We start from the raw sequence: 19,245 nt of genomic DNA on the forward strand, positions 1-19,245 counted from the left end.
CCACAAGCTTTCTTCTTACGCTCAGTGCCTATCGTCGTGTGCAGGCTCCTCTCTGTGTCCCACGACTATCGCTGTGAGCTTCACACGAAGCTATTGCTGCCCACAAAGGGACATGCTTCCTTCTCACGTTGTCCACGACGATACCTAACACCGCCTGCCGTCCACCATTTGCTCCCTTTCACTATGAGCAACAATGTTCAGCACCATCAGGACCTTGTCCCTTTGTCGTCTTGTGCCTTCTCCTCATTCTCTTCCCTATTCACGTGGTTGAAGGTAGACTCGGTCTAGCGTTGCCATAGCGGTCTGGCAGTCGAGCAGTATTGCCGCCATGCTGGTCCTGAGTACCATGCCCATCTTGTTATCACACCAGATTAAGACAGTCATGTCGACCTTGGTTTTGAGTAGTATTTCTGTTGTGTCAGTCTAAGTTCTACCACTCCAAGTCAGCCATTGCACTGGTCCAGCTATCATGCTAGTTTTGTTCCCTTGTCGTCCCCTCTTCTTTTCATCACCCTAACTTCTCACCCTTCTCATCTATATGAAGGGTGGGTCTTTCGGCCCACTTGTCTTGCAAATTAACTATAGTAGTGTTGTACAGAAAACCAGGAGATTACAGATCAAGGGAGGCGATTCCGAACCAGCTTGAATCAGCTGGGGGGCTTTCCATCAAGATCTAAGATAGCGCTCGCGCAAGTCAACTCGAGTAAGTCACGAACCCAAGTGGGGTTGGTCGCCACCTCACATCCAAAATTCCTCTCTCACTAGTTGGACACTTGCCATTGTTCTTTGAACGAGGCTCCCAAGAGAGCGATCTGAGGTCCTGGGTCTTTCGAACCTGAGATACGTGTTACTCGATCACCTAGATCTGGGGAGGTGAGATCGAGGCACCAAACCAGCTTGACGACTCCACTGGGGACTTATTACCCCTTCGTCGGTTCGCTCTTGTTTGATCACTATCACCTTTTACTTTCTGCACTACTTTCTATGACTTTTGGGTTATTCAACCCATTCATCCGAGTAAGGGATTCTCATCCCTGCACTCGTGACCATCCCAGGGAAGCGAGCTACTCAAGCCTCTTTTCCTACACTCCTTTTGAGTCAGAACTAACAATCTGGCTCCTAAGTGCTTTCTTGGGTTGGTGCAAGAAGGGACTTAGAGGTCCCTGACTCCCCGCTTCCTCGCCCTGGTGGAACCTCCACCAAGGCCCCTTGCATTAGTAGCACATCCACTACCACACACATCATGCGCCTTGCTATTGGCAAGGCCCTTGTCAGTCATATTGCTGAGGTACGCCGGAAGGCTGCCCTGCCCACTCTCACTACCCCGAACCTCTACTCCTGGAGGTTCGACACACAGAGGCGCAGAACTTACGACCTCCACCTCTCGCACACATCTAAAGGCTTGTGGTCCAACCACTCGAGCCACACCTCCAGGAAACCTTCATGCTGCCTCGAACTTGTGTTCGAGGCTAGGCCTTCTCGAGTGAAATCCTGCACGCACCATGCATCTCACAGCTCGGGGAAGCGCTAGTTCTGCTTCAGCTCAAGCACATGAGGGTCGACCACTTCGTCTTCCATCTCACCACACACAGCTTCACCCTGTGAGAGATAGGTTCGTACCCGATCCCTTACAGATACAAGCTTGTGGGTCCCAACCTCCTAAGGTTGAACCAATCGAGCAAACCAGGGTTGACCCCTAAGTCACCTGAACGGCTAACCCTAAAGGTGCACATGCACCAGCTTTGCATCCCTGATCCCAACTCAAGCAGAGTCATGAACCAACTCTTCTTCTATCATCCCTCCTTCACCACGCAAGCATCTCGAGACCTGGTAGTCAAAGGTGTTCCCTAAGAGTACCATCTTGATTCAGTCGCCCCAAGTCAAGCATGCACCCGAGCCTCACAAGGGAATTCGAGGTAATGGCCTGATGTCAGATAGGAGCTGTAGCCTCCAAAGTAACGACCCAAGTTGCTCTCTATCCGGACCCCATTCTTTGCTCCAGGTAATTGACATGTCCCTCTCCTGCTCAAGAAAAATGGGGCAGTTCAAGCAAAAGACTTGGTTCTAGAGTGAGGTTCGACATAGATGCCATGGTGGCCCATAGCCTGAAGAACAAGGTCTCGAGCATGCAAGAGGCACCTCTTTACCAAAAGTTGTACCCCTCATACATCGACCAAGTGTCGTTTCCCCCGAATTACCAAAAAGGGAAGCTCCCCTTGTTTAAAGGCACTTCATCCCCACACTAACATACTGCTCACTTCCAAGAAGCTTGTCGAGAGATGACAACTGATGGGCGCCTCCTCCTCCGTTAGTTGGTGGAGACCCTCGATGGGTCAGTCTTCCAGTAGTATGCTCGATTGCCTCCAAACGCAGTGCACACATGGCAGGAAATGGAGCAGTTGTTTTACCAACGATTCTACAAAGTCCAAAGGAACGTGGAAACCATTGAGCTCCTTACCTTGACTCAAGACCCTGGTGAGCTGGTTGACAAGTTCATAGCCCGATGGAGAGAGTTGGCAACCTTCCATGCTACTGCCATGGTTGAAAAAGAAGTTGTCCAAACTTGCATAATAAATATGCTTCCCGAGCTTGCCCTGCATGTCGGGGCCTCCAATCCACCTTCCATGTCAAAGCTCATCTCCAAACCAGTTCATATTGAGGGTCCGTCTAAGCACCATGGCAGATCTCGTCAGTAACCCTCCGGCTCGAATTCTCGCTTCAGCAGTCGGGGCAACCAGCAAAAAGCGATGATCAGTGCGGCCGTCACCGTGACTGACACTAACAAAGCCGCCCCTCAAACCTTGGACCTCTCCAAGGCCCAGACGCCTCAAGCCGAGGGAAAGCAACAGTCTTACAATAAGGTGTTGCCCCCTAAAAATATAAATCGAAATGACTTCTGGATCCAGCACCAGAATAAGGTGTACTCCGTTGATAAGGAGTGTGTTCCTGCACTGCTTCAACTACTACTGGAGCAAAACATGATCCATCCACCGGAGGTCAACATTCCATAACAAGCTGGACAGGAGACACACGAGAGGTATTGTGCCTATCACAGAAAAGTAGGCCACCCCACTAAGGACTGCTATAAGCTCAAAGACACTATCGAGGCCCTTGTTAACAAGGGTCAGATAAAGCTCGAAGAGTTAAAGAAAGCGTTCAGGGAAACTGAGGCTTCTCACATAGTGACAGCCCAAGAGGATGAGGGCACACTCGCTATCCTCTGTGCATTATTTTCCATAATGCTCGAAGAGGGATAGGTCACGCCAAAGCCAACAAGGCAGCCCAAGTTCCTGCCTCCAGGAACTGAGAACCTCTGGTGCTCGTATCACCCGATACGAGGCCATGACATGAGCGAATGCACTAGCTTCCATGAGCTCTTGGCAAAGAAGATGCAGCAATGCCAGGAAGCTCATGGTAACTCAGAAGGACACCCTCAAGTCCATCTTCCACCAGTGCAAGAAGAACTCTCAACGTAAGCCCCGAGAAGCATTGAGCTAGACCCCCTGTAGGCCCTCTTCGAGGCGATGCTCCAACAGGGTCTCGTCACTCCCAAGCCCACCAGGTAGCCGAGGCATCTTGCCCAAGGAATAGAAAGCCTCGGGTACCCATGTCACCAAGTATGGGGCCACGAGCTGAAAGATTGCTCTGAGTTCGAAGCTATAGTCACTCGGAAGGTACAGGAAGGCCGCATCGTTTGCGCCGTTCTCGTAGAGCGCTTCCAAGTCGTCACTCCCGTCCAAGAGGAAATCCCACTACAGGTCCCTTATGAGCATACACTGGACTCTTCAGAGCCCTCAACTTCTCAGCCCTTGGAAGTCTACCATGGATGAAGTAGACTCAAATCCCTAAAGCGTGAGGCAGACCACCAAGCTAGGACTACACATTAGCAGACAGGGCAGACCAAACACCCCCTCAGGGATCCAGAAGGAGATGAGCACCTTGGTCCGCTCGCTGAAGGAATCGTCTTCCTCAGGCACCAGTTGAGGAAGAATTTCTCAGGCCCCTTCCTCCACTGCCAACTTTACAGGATTTAATCCTAGGCACAACTCGCCTTATCTTGTCATCCAAACAAACGGACCTCCTTGAGTCATTAACAGCTTGGGAGTCGTCCAATATGGGTGACGATGCTAAAATCACCTCACAAACAGGGTTTCATACCCGACCCGTTAACACACCTATTCTTACTCCAACCTTTTTCTTCTTTGGCCTCCTTTTCTACTCTTTTCCCTCTTTGCCACCTTTTGTTCTGTTATTGGGTCGTGGTTGCAGTGTCGGCACCCCAGCTATGGACTGGTGTAGGTTGTTGGTTGCCCCAACCTCGTCTATGAGGAGATCGTTGAAAGGAAGGTGCTCCCTCAGTGCTACTTGTTGGAAGTTGGAGTTTGGAAGTGATGTTATGAGAAGATGAGGCTCTTGTGAGTTATTGTTTGGATTAGTTGGGTGCTTAGATAGTTTTGGTGTAGGATTGGTGAGGTTTTTGTGATTATTGTGTTCCAGGAGTTAGGATAGGTCAGTCTTGGATCTAGGGAGTGCCCCTCCCAGCTCTTAGTCTTGTACTATTGTATTTAGGAAGTTTGCTCCACTATTTAATGATATTACTCTTAATGTTTAAAAAAAAAAGTAGTTTTGTTAACAAGGACAAGTTTCATTTTCCATTTCAATCATCCATTTTTGGAAGACTAATTGCAAACTCGGAATCCATGCAAAATTTCAAATCGTATGAGAACATTCCAAACGGGCAGAAGCTATAATGGGTGTCGTTTGTATGAGGCCGAAACTCTAAACAAAGTAAGACACACCTTCAAATAAGACCGAAATATATTGCTTTAGTATCAGAAATCTTTGTGATAACCTGAAAATTTATTTTCATGTTTAATTATAAAATTAAAGATTAAAAAATAGTGTAGATCGAGCAGATCTATGAACACTTAAAAATCTTACAAAGTGACAGTTTAGATAATACATTATAATATGCATTGTTTCGTATACTTGAGATTTATTTTTCCTCATGTCCATACATCTTGAGGCCTAGATGATCGGATTGAGAGTTTTTTTAGCATCGAAACAACCCCTTCTAGAAAATATTTGAAGTTCACCTTAATTTGTTTCTTTAGGACGTCACCCTTATGGAAACGTTTTCCAATTACAATTGGGCCAAAATTCAATATATCATAAACAAAACTCAAGTATCAGTGCAGTTTGGGTATAGCCGAGGCTCTAAATAATCAAAGTAAAGCCCACCTTCAAATAGTGCCAAGAAATGTAGTTTCAATACTGAAAATTTTTGTGATGGCCTTAAAATATATTTTCATCTTTAATAATAAAATTTAAAGCTTAAAAATAGTGTAGAACTAGCAGATCTATAAAAATTTGAAAATCTTGAAAATTAACGGTCCAAAAATGCATTACAAGATTCACTATTTTCAAAACGTGAAATCCATTTTTTCCTCATATCCATGCATTTTGATGTCTAGATGATCAATTTGAGAATATTTGGGCATCAAAACAACCTCTTCTAGTGAATTTTTTGAGGTGGGCTCTAATTTGATTGTTTAGAGCCTCGACTCTATATAAAATTTTTCCATTTGGATTATATGAGCACCTATCAATTAGGAAAGGAAATAGTTTATATAGAGCCGAGGCTCTAAACAATCAAATTAGAGCCTACCTCAAAAACTTCATTAAAAGAGATTGTTTTGATGCCCAATTATCCTCAAAGTGATCATCTCGACATCAAGATTTTTTCCATTTCGATTATCTGAGCACCTATCAATTAGGAATGGAAATAGTTTATATAGAGCCGAGGCTCTAAACAATCAAATTAGAGCCTACCTCAAAAATTTCATTAAAAGAGGTTATTTTGATGCCCAATTATCTTCAAAGTGATCATCTCGACATCAAGATGCATGTCCATGAGAAAAAATGGATTTCAAGTTCTGGAAATAATGTATTTTGTAATATATTTTTGGACCATCAAGGTTCATGATTTCGAAGTTTTCATAAATCGATCAATCTACACTATTTTTGAAGCATTAAATTTTATAAATAAAGATAAAAATATATTTTAAGGCTGTCATAAAAATTTCCAATTTTGAAACCGTATTTCTCAATTGAAGGTAGGTTCTAATTTGATTGTTTGGACTTGGAGTATACAAACCGCACCAATTAGTAAATATATATTGACGTCATTTTCATTTATAACGTACAAAACCCTGAAGGCGACGCTCTGACCTTCCAAAATCGACGTCATTGAAATCTCGAACGGAAAATTAGTGAAATTGAGGCTGATTTCAATTGTTCATCTAGCGGATTCCATTGACACCTATATCACCCTAATACTATAATATATAATCGATTGAATACCATGCCCTTTTAGAAAGAATCAATAGATCCTGATTTTCCTGTAAAAGGGAGAAACTATCAAAGTTGGAGAAGATTCAGGAGAGAGAAGTGGGTTGAGAGAGAAACAATCAAAGTTAGATAAGATTGAGGAGAGAGAGGTTTGAAGAGAGAGAATCGAAGAGGGAAGAAAGAGATACAGAGAGGTTTGAGGAGAGAGAATCCAAGAGAGAGAGGTTTGAGGAGAGAGAATCAAAGAGAAGAGAGAGAGGTTTGAGGGGAGACAATCAAAGAGAGAGAAGAGAGAGATAGAGAGAGGTTTGAGGAGAGAGAATCAAAGAGAGAGGAGGAGAGAGAATCAAAGAGAGAGGTTTGAGGAGAGAGAATCAAAGAGAGAGGTTTGAGGAGAGAGAATCAAAGAGGAGATAAAGATAGAGAGAGAGGTTTGAGGGGAGACAATCAAAAGAGAGATAGAGACGTTTGAGGAGAGAGAGAGAGAGAGATGGCACACCCCATCCATGCTATCTTCTTCCCTTACCCTCTGCAAGGCCACATAATCCCCTCCGTTCAACTGGCCCTGAAGCTTGCATCTAAGGGCCTAACCATCACCTTTGTCAACACTGAGGCCGTCCACGCCCAAACCGTCAAAGCTTATAACAATTCCCTCTCTAAGACCCTCAACGACTCGATCGACTGCAGCAATTCGACCGACGACATTTTTTTCGGTGCTCGAGAGGCCGGACTCGATATCAGATACAGAGTAGTGAGTGATGGACTCCCCCTTGAATTTGACAGGTCTCTCAACCATAACCAATTCATGTTCTCTCTCCTCCATGTCTTCTCGGCACATGTCGAGAAGATTATCAGAGAGGTCGCCCTCGACGGACCCCCGATCTCGTGTATCATCGCCGACACCTTCTTCGTTTGGGTGGCTCCCATGGCTGAGAAGTTTGGAGTCCCCCATATCTCATTCTGGACAGAACCAGCACTTGTTTTCTCACTCTACCATCACGCCCACCTCCTTAGACAACATGGTCATTTCGATTCAGAGGGTAAGCATTCATTCTCATATTCTTCTTGGATCTACTGAGATAATGGGACTGATAATTTTAATTTGCAATTGCTTGTTTTTCTGCAAGTTTTTTATCTGTAGAGGTTTTTGATGGATCAAATGTGATGGTTGGACTATCATTGATTTGATTTGGAGTGGTTTGCCATAAGTTTTTGACCATGTGTTTGTGTGAAATAATTTCGCAGTTTTATTAGGTTAAAATAGTTATTGTCAGTGATTGAATAATTGGCCGAGTAGTTTCTACAATTGCTCAGGCTTGGGCCCTTGCCCGAGCTGTCTCGAGTTAGGTATTCAATTTGGGAATATTAAAAAAAACTTAAAAAATAAGAATTTGTTTGGGATTTAAGAGTGCTTTGGCCATTAATACTTATTTTTATATTTTTCAACATTTTTTAATTATTTCGAAAATACCCCGTAAAGTTTTGAAAATCTATTATTTTACTAATTTGTTAACATCATTTTGAAATGCTTTACTTAATTTTATTTTAAATATATTTTCTTTTCTTCTTTTTTTAAATTTTTTTACTGTTACAGTAGTAAGCACTAATCGGATCGAATTACTTGGACTCATCCAAATAATCAGCTCGAGCTAGGACCAATTACTCCGTCTGAGTCACAGTTTTTTACACTAATTATCATGGTTAGAGAGAGAAAAATATTGAGATTTCTCTATTGGTTTGTGCTTCATCGATAGCCTTTTTTGAAATTAGTTTTAGGAAAGAAAGTTAATGAATTCTCCCGAATATAATTGACTCGCTGTAGTGCCCCCATTGGAAAGTCCCTCACAGCTATTACATTGAATATATATACCGTATAGAAAGCGATTTTTTTAATAAATAGATCCAGTCTCAAGTTTGAATATAAAATTCATAAGGATCAAACAGGAAATAAGACTATGACTAATATAATTATGAGCAATGATCTTATAATAAAATATACGATCAATCAACCTTTATTGAATTTAAAAAAGAATCAGAATATCCCAAATATAATTAACTCGTTGTAGGTCCCCCATTGGAAAGTCCCTCACATCTGTTACACTGAATATATGCTTTTATTTTCATTAAAGCCAAAATTAGAGCAAAAATTATAACCAAAATTCCCTCATTAAACTCGAAATAAAAATCCTTGACAACAGCCACAGCCAAAGGACAAATGACCCTCAAAAAGGCCACAGGAGTGAGGGATTTTTTTTACTCTTCATTTTCATTGGATGGGGGTAATTTGGTCATATATTGGATTATAAAGTACCCTAGGTTTAATGAAAAGAAAAACATATTTAGGGTAAAGGGTGAAATATGTATAAGGTGCCTTTGGTAGAGCTTGGAGATGTAGTTCAGAAACTAGCTTAAAAATCTATTTTTCTCTCTGATTATGAAATTAAAACTTAAAAAATAGTATAAATTGAGCACATCTATAAAAACTAAAAAGTCTTGAAAATAGACAATTTAGATAACTGGTTACAAGATGGATTGTTTTTAGGACTTAAATTTTTTTTTCTTATCATATCGACACATCTCAAAGTCGACCTTATAAGACTATCTTCCAAAGGATCTTTGAGATATACCTTATTTTAATAATATAAAGTTGCAACCTTTTATTTAGAAGGAGGACACAATCACTTTTAGCTATTAAATGTGAAATCCAATAGTTGAAAGTGTGCCACAGCATTCGAGAAATTTTATTTCATACTTTGTGCTCAAACAATGATACATCTTCAACAACCCAATTTCAAATCTAACAGTCACGGATGTTTGGTTGGTTTCTTATCAAGGCATGTTCTTCAAAATCCAACCCTATTTATATATGGGTATATTTTGGATAAGGTTGCAACCTTAAACAATAAAAACAAGGTACTTTCAAACTTTACCTAAGATGCAATTTTAGTACTTAAATTTTTAGGATGGCCAAGAGTCTATTTTCATCTCTAATTATAATTTTTTAAACTCCAATTGTTCAAATCATGCAAATATATAAATGCATGAAAAGTTTGGAAATTGAGGGTCCCAATAATGTGTTGCAAGATGTAGTAATTTTTGGACTTCAAATCTTTTTTTTCTTTTTCTTTTTTTCACGTCCATAAATATCGGTGTCGAGATAATCAATTGGATGGTTTTCTAATGTTGGATAGGGTCATATCCAAAATCAAATAGGAATCTTCATATAAATATTACATACGTCTCAAGAACCAAGAGATATATCCCAGAGTCCTAATCATTTTGGATTTCTATTCCTTTTAGAAAACTTATCAATATCAATCCCAATTCAACAACAAAACAATCTTTTTTTTCAATGGATTTTTTAGGTGCACCTTAATTATACAATATAAGTTATGAACCATTTATCTAACTTTTTCCTATGTATAATTCAAAAGATGATTACAGTAAGTTTTAGATTTCTTTCTAAGATTCAAAATTTAAATGATAGATTTTCGAGCTATTTCATGTATTGAATGATTGATTTTAAAACTTCAAATTAACGTTAAAGTTTCTTCAAATGTAACCTTAAAAAATAATAAAATGATAGCATCTTTCGTATGTAAAGGATTTTGCAGCTGCCACATTACGGCAAACAATTCAATTTATTGCGGGAAAATTGTATATGGAGTTAAGGCTCTAAACAATCAAATCAGTGGCCACCTTAAAATTGGATCCCATATCAAAAAGTTCACTAGAAGAGACTGTTTTGATGCTCAAATATCTTCAAATTGGTCATCTCGACATTAAGATGCATGGACATAAGGAAAAAGACGAATTTCAAGTTTTGGAAATAATGCATCTTGTAACGTATTTTTGGATCGTCAATTTTCAAATTTTGCAAGGTTTCATAGATCTACACTATTTTTGAAATTTTAAATTTTATAATTAAAGATAAAAATATATTTTAAGGCTACCACAGAGATTTTCAATATTGCAACCACATTTCTCAATACTATTTGAAGGTGCTTTACTTTGATTATTTAGAGCCTCAGCTCTATACAAACCCCACCCTTTATTGTGATCATATTGGAGATACTACATGACCTTGATTTCTCTTGATAACATCCATATAAAATCAATCTTAGATTGAAGCTAAGTTAATCCAACGATCACAAATAAATTTCATATTTTAATTTTAATTATTTTTTTACAAATCTAAATCGCTTAAAATTTCATGTATATTCTTATAAAATAGGCAAATTTTATAAAAACATCAAAAAAATTAATTCATAAAAATTAAATAGATCAAAAATATCCCTAAAACTTTTAGGAGTATTTTGGTGTATTTATTTTTTAAAATTAATTTTTAAATATTTTTAGTAGGTGCTTCTTGATGAGAAGAGTGGACCCATAAGACATGAGATTTTAATTTGTAAAAAAAATTAAAATTCAAGTATAAAATGAAATCACTGTTGCACAGATTCAATTGAGAGAGAGATTTGAATACTAATTAGGCTTTTGCACTCTAAATTTGCAACTGTTCCCTTCTTCAAATTTAACATTAGTATTCTCTCTCCCTGTGTCTTTCTTTCTCCATTGCAAACTACAGGCAAAAACCGCAAGGACCCCATCGACTACATCCCCGGCATCCCCTCCATTGACCCCAAAGACATCCCCTCCTACCTCCAAGTATCCGACACCTCGACTGTCGTCCACCAAATCATCTTGGCAGCCTTCAATGGTGCCAAACGAGCCGACTGGGTCCTCTCCAACACCGTAGAAGAGCTCGAACTACACACCATAGAGGCCCTCAACAACTACTTCCCGTTCTACGCAGTAGGCCCCATTCTGCCCCCGAAATTCACAGAAAACTCCATCTCCACTAGCCTTTGGCCTGAATCCGACTGCTCTTCATGGCTCGATACACATCCCGATCGCTCCGTCATCTATATATCCTTCGGAAGCTATGCACACATAAGCAAAGAAGAAATCCAAGAGATCGCGGAGGGGCTTATGCTAAGTGGTCGCAGTTTCGTGTGGGTCTTACGCCCCGACATCGTCTCTTCCGACGAGCCCGAGCCCTTGCCCAAAGATTTTCAGGAAAGAACCAGAGGGCAAGGCTTAGTGGTGCACTGGTGTAGACAGAGAGAGGTGCTTAGCCATAGAGCCATTGGTGGGTTCTTGACTCACTGTGGTTGGAATTCTATAATGGAGAGTGTTTGGTGTGAGGTGCCTATGCTTGGGCTGCCATTGTTGACTGATCAATTTACAAATAGGAAGTTGATAGTGGATGATTGGGGGGTGGGACTGGATTTGATGAGGAAGTTGAGGAGAGAGGAGGTTAAAGAGAATATGGAGAGGGTTTTTGGGGAGGAGGGATTTAGAGAGAGAGTTAGGGAGGTGAGGGGGGTATTAGCAAGAGCTATTGGAGAAGAGGGGTCCTCTCAAGCGAATTTGGACAAGTTTGTAGTGGATTTGAAGAGGAAGCTTGGGGGACCCTCTAAAGGAGAAGTTATTTCATTTGATAGAGATGTATATGGGGAGTGATTTATGTATTAATTTTATTGTGATAGAACGAAACGATCTTCCAAAAAATTATGTTAGGAGCATTTGTTTTATTTAAATTTATATGGACAAATATATAATGAGACCATTTCTCTTTGATATAAGGTAATCACAATTAATCTTGACAAGTGGATGTGAAATTAGATGGATCCATTTATTCTATTGGCCAAGCTCAAATTTCAAAAGAAATTTTCTCGAACTTTGTGACACACTTAAGCTATGGGATTTTTTATATGGAGCCGAAGCTCTAAACAATCAAATTCGAGCCTACCTCAAAAATTTCACTAGAAGAGGTATTTTTTATGCCCAAATATCTTCAAATTGATCATCTCGACATCAAGATGCATGGATATGAGAAAAAAATAGATTTCAATTTTTTAAAATAATATATTTTTGCAACGAATTTTTGAACTGTAAATTTTCAAGATTTTCAAGTTTTCATAGTTCTCTCGATCTACACTATTTTTTGAAGCTATAAACTTTGTAATTAAATATGAAAATATATTTAAGGGTATCACACATATTTCCAGTATTGAAACCACATTTCTCAACACTTGGTCTATAATTTGAATGTTTAGAACCTAGGGTCTATATAAACCGCACCTATATATATATATATATATATATATATATATATATATATATATATCATCAATAACTTTTTAATAGTAAAAGTGTTTCACACCCTACAATGGAGTAACCCCGAAAAAATACAGGGAATTATCTATCATAAATGTATAGGAAAAGTTGGGCGGTTCAAGTTAAGGTCGGGACCGGCCAATTGCCGGTTCGGTTTTCGGTCAAGTTTGGTAAACTGGTCAGGTATTTTAAAAAAATTCAAAAAATATTATATTAATTCTCCCAAAATAAAGGATTTTATTTGTAATGTATTTTTTAGTGTTTTTCATCATTTTTGCAAAGATTGAAAATTGTTTTGCTTATTAATACTTAATTTTACATTTTCCCATCTCTTTTAAAAAAAAATTCCCTACCATAATCGACCTTTGTTAGTATCCCATTTCACACTAAAGTTCAAAGCCATAATCCGTCAAAATCTCTCTCTCTCTCTAACCCTCAAACTTCTCTCTCTTTTACCTCTCATCCTCACATCCATTCTTCTCTCTAAAAACTCCCCCTTCGCTCTTCTCTATCTAGAACTGTAAAAGAATACATCAACATTTGTACATACTTGGAATGAGATTAACGTTGACTTATTTTGTTTGTATTCGATGTGTTTGAAGCGCAATTTCTGTTTAATTGGTCTATATTTTAAATTCATTTCTAGAAATCAGATTCTCTTGAATCCGAAGGAAGTGGCCCAACTATCCTTATTGACTATACTTTTTGATATGTACCTTGGTCTCCTCCACCTGAAGGTAGCTTTAAATTAACTTTTGATAAGGCAATTCAGTTGGAAACACGGATTGGCAAGTTAAGGCGGGATCATTAATCATTAGGGATCGTAAATGGGAACATCCTCATCTATTATTCTGGGCTTTGAGGTTCAACTACGGTGAATGAAGCGGCAGTTAGAGGTCTTCTGGAGGGACTCAAGAAATTGTTTCTATTTTGGAAGGGCGAAAAATTATTGAGGGTGATTCAGCTGTCATTACGTGGGGAAAGGAGAAAGGTAGATTCCTTGGAAGTTCACTTCAATTTTTTATGAGCTCAGGGTGATGTTAGCTGATCTCACAACTAAGCTTATCCATTGCTACTGTGAGGCTAACAGTGAGGCGAATTTTTTGGCTAAATTTGGTGCGCACCAATTATAGTCGGAGATCACTAATTTTGCCTGATTGTTTTTTATTTTTTATTTTTTATTTTTCTCCTCTCTTTTTGTAATTTTTGAGTAAAATGCTAACATTTGAAAAAAGATAAAAAAAATAATAAAAAAATTATATTAGGTTTCTTTCTTTTCTCTTAGCCAAAAGCTTACTTTCAAAATAAGACAAAAATCAGAAAGAGAGAGTGCAACAGAGTCAAAATGAAAAGACAAGGAATAGAGTAAGATGAAGAATCTTCGTTCTTTTGTTTTTCTAAGCCCCCAAGCTTGCTTTAGAATAAGACAAGTATTAGGGAGACAAAGAATCGACCGACGTGCATCGATTACAACAGACTTTTGACCTTGCGGGCCAGCTATACAGTAAATAATCACCAAAAACCAGCACTTGTCCAGCTGGTTTTCGGTGATTATTGAAGAAAGTACAAACGATAAAACAAGACAAAAAAGGTGGGCCGCACTGACCCTAGCCCAGCCCTCAATCACAGTTTATGACCCGGGCCCTATTATTTTAGGCCAGGCACCTCGGCCTATTGCAAGCTCTAGCATGAGACGAAAATATAACATGATTTCTCATAAAATTTTTATTTTTGAAAAACATTTAGGGCCTGTTTGGATACATGGAGTTTAAGACATGGATTCCTAATATCTTGGATATTTCCAGAATCCGCCGTTTGGATTGTCTAATGACTAGGATAGTTAAAATCAAGAAAATCAAAATCTTAGAAATAAGACCTCATTTTCCATGATTTCATTTCCACATCAAAACCTGTTTTTTTTTGCATTTCCAAGGTCATAGATTTCACTCATTAGCTCCCTCGATCCAAAACAATTGAAGCATTTGGTAGGTATGAAAATTTTAGAGAGAGAGGAAGTAACTATATTTTTTAAAGAGAAAAACTATCTCATAATTTTTAGAGAGAAAAACTATTTCAAATTTTAACATTTACAAAGAGAAAGTATGTTAACATTTTAGAGAGAAAAAGCATGTTAAAATTTTAGAGAGAGAAAGTACAATTTTTTTTTAGAGAGATGAACTATCTCATCAAATTTAACTTTTAGAGAGAGAAAGCATGTTAAAATTTTAGAGAGAAAATATGTGAAAATTTTAGAAAGAGAAAATATCAAATTTTTTAGAGAGATGAACTATTTCAAAATTTTAGAGAGAGAAACTATATCAAATTTTTACTTTTAGAGAGAGAAAGAATGTTAAAATTTTCGAGAGAAAAAGTATGTTAAAATTTTAGATAGAGAAACTACCAAATGTTTTTAGAGAAATGAATTATCTGAAAATTTTAGATAGAAAAACTATCTCAAATTTTAAATTTTCAAGAAAAACTATCATATTTTAAAGAGAGAAAATACATGCAAATTTTTAAAGAGGGAAAGTATCTCAATTTTTTAGAGAGAGAAACTAATTCAAAACTTTTGGAGAGAAAAATGATCTCATATTTTAATTTTTAGAGAGAGAATTTATATCAAATCTTAAATATAGAGAGAGAAAGTATTCCTAAAATTGTAGAGAGAGGAAGCATTCTTAAAATTTTAGAGATAAATTATTATAAATTCTAGAAAGAGAAACTGCCAAAAAAATTTAGAGAGAGAAGTTGTCTCGAATTTGGAATTTTAGAGATAGAAAATATATTAAAATTTTAAAGATAGAAATTATATCAAATTTTAGAGAGAGAAACTACTTAAAAATTTTTAGAGATAGAAACTATCTCAAAAATTTTTGAGAGAGAAACTATCGCAAAATTTATATTTAGAGAGTGAAAGTATCTTAAAATTTTGGAGAGATAAACTATATCAAATTTTAGATAGAGAAAGTACATGAAAATTTTAAAGAGAGAAACTATCTCAAAAAAATTTAGAGAGAAACTATCTCAAAATTTAAGTTTTAGAGAGAGGATGTATCTCAAATTTTAAACTTTAGAGAGATAAAGCATATCAAATTTTAGAGAGACACTATATCAAATATTAAAGAGAAAAACTATTTCAAAATTTTGGAGAGAGAAACTATCTCAAACTTGAAGTTTTAGAGTAATAAAGCATCTTAAAATTTAAGCTAGTAACTATATTAAATTTTGGAGAGAGAAAGTACATAAAAAATTTTAGAAAAAAAAACTATCGCAAAAATTTTAGAGAGAAATTATCTCAAATTTTAGCTTTTAGGAAGAAAAAGTATCTTAAAATTTGAGAGAAAAACTATATCATATTTTAAAGAGTGAAACTACTTAAAAATGTTAAGAGAGAGAAACTATCTCAAAATTATTGTAGAGGGAAACTATCTCAAGTTTTAAGTTTTAGAGAACGAGTATCTTGAAATTTTAGAAAGAGAAACTATATTAAATTTTAAAGAGCATAAAACACCTAAAATTTTTAGAGAGAGAAATTATCTCAAGATCTTTTGATAAACAATTTCAAATTTTAAATTTTGGATAGAAAGTACATTAAATTTTAGAGTGACATACCATATCATATTTTAGAGAGAGAAACTATCTCAAAAAAATTTATCGATACACTATCCCAAATTTTGAGTTTTAGAGGGAGAAAGTATATAAAAATTTTGAAAAGATAAATTGTATCAAGTTTTGTTACCAACGAATGGACATAGAAGTGATTGCAAAGAATCCATGAATTTTGTATAGTTTATCCAAACAAGTAATTTGAAGAATTCATGACAAAAATCCTTGATATTGAAAATCCATATATTTTTTTGAGTTTTAAATATCTAAAATTTCTAATTTCCACCTATCCAAACGGGCCCTTGGATTTCAAATATCTAAGATAAATTCTCTCTTATAATCTTTGTGGAAGGTACGGTAAAGAATCTATCTAACCCTGCCAGACCAAAACTAGAACTATGACAAAATCCACCTGTGAAGAAGTTCCCTTAGCAAAAGTTAGCACCCTCCTTGATTAGGCCAACAAAGGGCTGCTTTATTTATAGTAATGAAAGCAAATGGTGCTTCATGTCAAATTTGAGAGGCCATATGTTTAGACCCCAAATGGGCCCATGCCCCATTGTGGACTCCATTCGTATCTCGAGGGTTTTTAAAAGAGAATATATTTTGGTCTATATTTACATAAATTTTATAGCAAGGCCTTTTTTTTTATTTATTTTTTTTTTTTTTTGTCTAGAATGTCGTAACAACAAATTGCTTTACTTTTTTTTTTTTTTTTTGGGATTTTATGGGCCTTTGGAAGGATAAGATATCAAACTACCTCATTTTTTAGGCCATTTTATAACATCGGACCGTCCCAATGTTCCAAATATTGAACTACTTTGACACAGAAATCTTTTCAACTATGAGACAGTACTACTCAACTTTCTACTCTTTCAATAAATTAACTTTCTACTCTTTCAATAAATTAAAAGCCTATATGATAATCATTGGACGATACACTTAAACAAAAGAAATAGAGGGTGGTTTGATATCTTATCCATCAGACGACTCTAACAAATGCCAAAAAATTAAATAAAAAATTAATTAATTTAATGTTTGAATCAGTGTTTAAAAAAACGCCGAGTCGAACCGGACTCGCCCGGTTCGACTTGGAAATCGCCATGGACGGATCGAATCGGCGAAAAAAATAGGAATCGTCCGGTTCTAGAGAGAACCGGACGATTCTGTACAGTGACTTGCGCGATCACTGTACGGAATCAGCGAGTCCGAACAGTGAATCGGCGAGTACGGAATTTTTTTTTTTTTTTTTTTTGTAATCTATGATAGATTTTTTTGTAATACTTGATCGATTTTTTTGTAATCCATGATCGAATTGTTTGTTTTTTTTGTAATTCATGATCGAATTTTTTGTTTTTTTTTTTTTTTTGTAACCCATGATAGAATTTTTTGTAATCCATGATCGAATTTTTTGTAATCCATGATCGAAATGTTTGTTTTTTTTTCTTGTAATCCATGATCGAATTTTTTGTTTTTTGCTTTTTTTGTAACCCATGATAGAGTTTTGTAATCCATGATTGAATTTTTTGTAATCCATGATCGAATTGTTTTTTTCTTTTTTTGTAGTCCACGATTGAATTTTTTGTTTTTTTTTGTTTGTTTTTTTTTGTAATCCATGATCGAATTTTTTTTTGTAATCCATGATAGAATTTTTTGAAATTTTTTTTTTTTTTTTTTTTAATCCATGATCGAATTTTTTTTTGTAATCCATGATAGAATTTTTTGAAAATTTGTGATTTTTTTTTTTAATCCATGATCGATTTTTTTAAAAATTTGTTATGTTGTTTTTTTAATCCATATTATTCAAAGAGAAAATGAGAGAGATGATGATTCTGAGGCCACCCTATCCCAGCCATATTATTCACATATCGAGTCCTAACAACAGTGTAGGGATGAGCACGACAGTGCAGGTGAGCATGAAGGATGGACAATCTTCGGGGATTTTAGATTGGGAACACAACAAAACACTAACACTCAAGGATTTGGGAATAGTCAGACGCCTGCTAATATCGATGATTCGTTTTTAGATCGAATTAATGAATTGTTAAACGAATTCAATCAATAGCACCAACGTGACCAAGAAGAACAATAACGCCGTCTATCATTTTATTTTTAGATCATATGTTATTCATTTTACGCTTTATTGTAGTCCATGTATGTTGATATACTTATTCCATGATAATTATATGTTTATCCTTTTGTGTGATGTAAATTAAATGCTTAATGGCGGTTCATAAAGGGAAAGAACATATCAATATTCGCATGTTCATTCAAAAACATGAAAATTCTTAATGGAGTACCATCATTTCTTATTGAATTCCTAAAAAACAATATTTATAATGAATTTTAATAAATTTTTCGGATTTTTTTTAAGCTGTATTATGACCGATTCACCCGATTCCCGATCCTGATCGCCGATTCGCCGATCCGGATCGGTTTTTTGGAAGCCCGATCCTGATCACCGATCCGTTTTTTAAACCATTGGTTTGAATAGTTGAACTAAGGGAAAATCTGATAAAACAAAAAAAAAAACATTGTCGTAAAATTTCTGAAAATATGGACAAAAATGTAATTCTATAAATTTTGCCTGCCCTGTATGTAAATTTCTCTTAAATATATGAGTCAGAGCTTGAATGGCTAGGACCTATTCCAATTCATCCAGTTCGATTCCGATGATACTAGGTTAGTTCACGAATATAATATAACGAAAAGGAGTGCTATGATCCTGCAGGCCCATATGGTACATTTATTCCTTCTAGCAAAAAAACCACGAGCATTATGTTTTTCCACTCAATAATTACCAACCCAGAAAAACTAAAATTTCAGTTTTTCATACTTAGACCTTATCCTCTAAAAACTGGATGGTCTTCACACAATTTTGAGATGTTATTTCTTAGCCACGCACGAATTGTATTTTTTTATATTTTTTTTCTGTCTTTTTAGTTTCAGTGGCTTAGTCAAATAGATTATATCTGGAAAATATTGTTGAAAATTAATGGGTGAAAATGGGGCAGAAATTATAACTTCTTAAAAACTTTTGGAGGGTAACAAAAATGTACAAGTAATCTTCCCATTTCTAGGCACGAAAACTCCATTCTTGAGTTT

General features: G+C 36.7%; 1 protein-coding gene across 1 annotated transcript; it reads left to right on the top strand.

Annotated features, from left to right (window-relative positions):
• Nucleotides 1-6,378: 6,378 nt before the first annotated feature.
• LOC18426452 (UDP-Glycosyltransferase superfamily protein) lies at nt 6,379-12,089 on the top strand. The gene is made up of 2 exons (XM_011622193.3): nt 6,379-7,391; nt 10,940-12,089. The coding sequence occupies exons 1-2, from the start codon at nt 6,842-6,844 to the stop codon at nt 11,875-11,877; spliced, it is 1,488 nt and encodes a 495-aa protein (XP_011620495.1). The 5' UTR covers nt 6,379-6,841; the 3' UTR covers nt 11,878-12,089.
• The last annotated feature ends 7,156 nt before the right edge of the window (nt 12,090-19,245 follow it).

This window comes from Amborella trichopoda, chromosome 7 (genome assembly GCF_054954075.1).
Source record: "Amborella trichopoda isolate Santa Cruz 75 chromosome 7, AtrichopodaSantaCruz75HAP2 v2.0, whole genome shotgun sequence".
Lineage (NCBI taxonomy): Eukaryota > Viridiplantae > Streptophyta > Magnoliopsida > Amborellales > Amborellaceae > Amborella > Amborella trichopoda.